General features: G+C 28.5%; 1 protein-coding gene across 1 annotated transcript; it reads right to left on the bottom strand.

Moving 5' to 3' along the window:
* LOC109329012 lies at positions 2,138-3,004 on the bottom strand. The gene has a single exon (XM_019562673.1). The coding sequence runs from the start codon at positions 2,932-2,934 to the stop codon at positions 2,329-2,331; it is 606 nt and encodes a 201-aa protein (XP_019418218.1). The 5' UTR covers positions 2,935-3,004; the 3' UTR covers positions 2,138-2,328.

Raw genomic sequence — 4,691 nt, 5'->3', positions numbered from 1 at the left:
CATAATTACAATTTAGAATATTATGCAGTAGTTTATGTATTACCGATATGAGTATGAGATTCATCTCAATACATTATTTATCATTTTCATATAATTATTAGAAGATTTTTAAGATGAATCTGTATGTATATGATACTACGTTTAATTTGATATGCTGTAATCATATGATTGATGAGAGAATTTGATACATGGTACAAATAGACATAGTATTGAACTAAAGCACTATTTTTGCAAAACCATGGTCTATGATTCTCACTTGTGCTAGGTAAATGAAAATATATGCAATCAGCATGGGATAGGGTAGGAACTTGGAATAATCAATTAGATGGTAAAAGTATCCTACTCTCCCTAAGATATTAAACAACTGAACCAAATATAGAAAAAAACATTTATAATGTGCAACTTGCACTTTAAAATTTAATGTAGATAAATTTAGACCAAATTTTAATATTTATATACCAATAAGTATAATGATATCATATTCGATAGTATACATTAATTCAAATTAAGGCAAATGTACTTTAGACGAGCTTAATTCTTTAAAAATGAGGAAAAACATTATCTTAAAAACTTGGGAGAGGATCCATTTACTTACTCATCATTTTAGTCATTAATTTTAGAAAAATCCAATAATTTGAATTAGTGAATAAATCTAAACTATTGGATTTCCAATAAATTGAAGGCTAGGATAAAGAGTAAGTCTAAATGGATCCACTCTCTAAAAGCTATCATACTTAGAAAAATACTATAGTTAGTTTTTAAAAATAAGATTTATGTTATATCCCTTAAACATATTTGGCTTAATACAACCTATATACTTATAGCACACTTAAAATTATGTTGAAAATAGGGTACGATCAACGGTGTTGGTTCAAGTGGTACATGTTTGATTCTCCTTAAGCAAGATCTCGGGTTCGAGTCTTGTGGATGAAAAAATATCGGCTGGGAGAGTTAGCCCCACATACCTATAAATGTTCCCAGCTCGAACAAAATTACCTACAGTGTGAGGATATACGTGGAAAACAAAAAACTAGGGGCAGGCAGAGGATCTTAAAGCAAGCAAAAATGTGATTAACATATGAATTGTAAACCTCAAAAATTTGGTAACATATGTTGATCCTTGATATTTCTTTCTCATTCTTTTTGGCCACAACCTAACAAACAAGTGAAAAGCACCAAAAATGGTTTAACTACGGATAAGATGTTTTTGTCCATTGTCCATTGATGATAGACCTATACTTAATTTAGGTGTCCCGGAAGACAGGGCGCCGTATAATATTTACAAGGTCCTGAATCTGAAGAAATTTCTAAATATAATTATGTCCATAAACAATTAAGTACTTAACCTTGGTATAGGTTACATGCAAGTATATGTATATTTTAATTTCTTCTGGGATATATATTTCAAATTTTAAAGACACACAAGTTGAAACCAATAGCAGCTTAAACCAGTTTATTTTGAGATATTGAATTATTTGTGCCTTATGGAGTGTACCTCTACTTATTAGGACAAGTCAATATGTGTTATCATAATAATGCAGTAATAAAATGTGAAATCCAGATTAGTTTCATGATTTATAATATTTTATTTAAAAATATTTTTAAATTTGCACCAATATAACTAACTTTACTTAAAGTGATTAATTAATTAGTATTAATGTTAGATCTAATAATTAAATTGCCCTCCCTAATCATAGTTGCAATTTTGTTAATGTTGTTTTGAAGTCTTCATAATAACATCTCAATTGTATTACAATTGTAATTGTGGTCATACTATCTACATTCTCCTATAATTATAATAAAATAATATAATACTAACTACTACCATAATTTAAAACATCCTATTTGATGTAATATCAACCTTATTTGAATAGTATTGTGGATTTGTGCATAGTTTTATTGAGTATATATGCAAACAATTGGTTAGTAGGCCACGTAGGTTTTGTGCAATGATAATGGTGAAGTTGAGATCTACATAATTTGAAATACCACAATTTCTATGAAAATAGGCCTGCAAGTTAAAAGTTAAAAGCATCATGACCATATCAAGAGAAGAATTGCACAATTCCCCACCCTTCCAATCATGTACAATTCTTGAAAACCTCTACATATATGTTTCAAAAAGTTGGAATAAAAGTGAGAGAAAAAAAGGCAAATTAATATCACTACCAAATATTAAAGCCCTCAATACACCCAATGGATAAAAAGTCTTTCCCACACTAATCAACATCCTGAATTTGAATTTAGGGAAAAGCGTAAGACACAAGTAGTGATGAACATGCAAAATAACCATAAAATTAAAACAACCTAAGCTTTTTTTAATATAAATTATATGCTCCTAGCTAACATTTCTTGGAACCTCCTATCAGATTCTTGCTTTTCCAACCTGAACTTCTCATGACAATTAGCAATGAACATTTCAGCTAGCATATCAATCTCATTCATTTCTTGCTCCTTTGCACTCTTACCCTCTTCATTCTTCTTCTCCTCAAGCCATCTTAGGTACCCTTCAAGCTCCGAATCATGAAAATCCTCACTTTGTAATTGTCCATTTGAGTCATTGTACAAATTAGTAGTAGTACTAGACAACCCTTCATAAACCCTTTGAGGAACGGGTAAAACATGAGAAGATTTAGAAGAACACCAATTATAGTGAAGTCTAAATGACCCTAAAATTATCTTCTTGCGCTTGTTGTAATGCTTTTTATGAGAAAGGTATGGGAAGTGAATGGTTGAGTTGTTGTCATTAAGAATTTCAACTATAACATCTTTGACTTTGGTTAATGCACGAATGATTCGGTACATGTGGGATATTATGAGGGTGTGGATGAGGTTTTTGAGCTTCATGGAGCTAAGGGTTGAAGAAGATGGTGAAGATTTTGATGAGAAAACTTGAAGAGGGTGCATGATTTTGAGATTGGATGGGCTAAACATTTGTGTGCCTAAAGTGGATATAGAAAAAAAAGTGTGTAAGAGAGTGAGTATTATTATTCTTGGTCCATGTTCATGTAGATATATAGTGGTTTATATTGGATGCCAAAATATATTGGAATACCATTTTGCCCGTTGTGTTTTGGTTTATTTAAAGGTTTGCCATTCACTTTTTCAATAAACAAATAGTCAAAATACATTGCTATTATCCTTTCTCTTTTGTGGATTTTGTTGGGATATGACCCGCTTGCTTGTTTTAAAAATTTTATGGTTAGTTTCCGAAACTTCATGAACACTCAAAATTTGTTTTAGGGTGTTACTTGTGTTATAGATTTATAGTAGTAATTAAGTAGTTCGAGAACGTGATTAAGGGTTAAGAGCTGCCAGAAGGTGTAAGATACTTGAAGATCGGGTGTGCTAATCACAGTATCAATTGATATATAGACTAGTATTATTAGATTATTACTATTGATGGATAAACAAACTTAATTAACTTATTATAGTTATAAATATTTTTGAGTATTGGTTAGTTCAATTGGAAAATCAATCCTCATATTGAAACGGTATGACTTATACTAACATTTAATTGAACTGTCAGAACCAATCGGATTGTACGCTACCAGTGAAAAACATTTTGCACATAAAAATGTCATGTTTTACAAAACAAAATGAATTTGAATCTTATAGTCATTTATAACATGGTGTAGATTGCAATATTTGAGTTATACATAATATTTATATATTTATTATAATCCAATATTTAATTGTTATATGGTTTTGTAGTGAACCAGTGATTAAACCGATGTAGTATTATTCTAGTAATTAGATAATCAATAAAAAAATATATGTTAATATTGTATTAATTTTATATACTGTCATTATATTATTCATCATTCATGTTTTGTTATCATTAACTTTTTTTTTTAAAATAATATAAATGAACAATAATAATATGTTAATTGTGTATATATTTTTATACTAATATCATAGATATTAGACTCTGTTAATAATAGTGCCACAAAAAAGATTTGTAAATTTGTACGGGGAACAACTACAGCCAAATCCTTCGTACTTTGCATGACCTATATTCAAGAGATTCACTTATTTGAATAGTAAGCGGAAAAATCTTACTTATATCTTAGTTATTTATTTTTGGAAAGTTCAATGATTTGAATTACTATATAAATTTAAACCATTAGATTTCTTAAGAATGAATGACTAGGATGTAAAGTAAATTTTTCCAACTTATTTTTTGAGTAAGTAAATCTCATATATGATATACTAATTAATAACAATTAATTACTATGGAACAGAACATGTGTCATTGAATGGCATGAAAATAGATAAGCAAACTCATAATAACATTCTTAACATCAGTTTTAACACTTAATGATAAGAAATTAATAAATCATTTTATTAAAAAATTAAATATTTAATATATTGGAAAGTAATATATTTTTGGGAAAAGTTTATAAAACTTTATTAAACTTTATGTCTTTTGTAAATAAATAACTTCAACAATATTTTTCTTTTAATTACTCCTTAAACTTTAATTATTTATAAAATTAGTCTCTATATATATATAATTTTAAATTATTAACGGTGAAAAGAATGAGAGATGAAGCATTCAACAATAGTAACTAACCCGCTGCATCAAAGTAATTAACATATTACATGAATAGAATAGGGACATTGTGGGTTCTTTATGATTTTGTTTTGATAGGCCTCTATACAGTGCACATTATATAGTGCATATTGCA

This window comes from Lupinus angustifolius, chromosome LG16 (assembly GCF_001865875.1).
Source record: "Lupinus angustifolius cultivar Tanjil chromosome LG16, LupAngTanjil_v1.0, whole genome shotgun sequence".
NCBI lineage: Eukaryota > Viridiplantae > Streptophyta > Magnoliopsida > Fabales > Fabaceae > Lupinus > Lupinus angustifolius.
This window is presented reverse-complemented; position numbering and strand designations above follow the sequence as displayed.

Coding starts and splice junctions, on each gene's coding strand:
- LOC109329012 (XM_019562673.1), bottom strand. CDS start 2,934: ATGTTTAGCCCATCCAATCTCAAAATCATGCACCCTCTTCAAGTTTTC.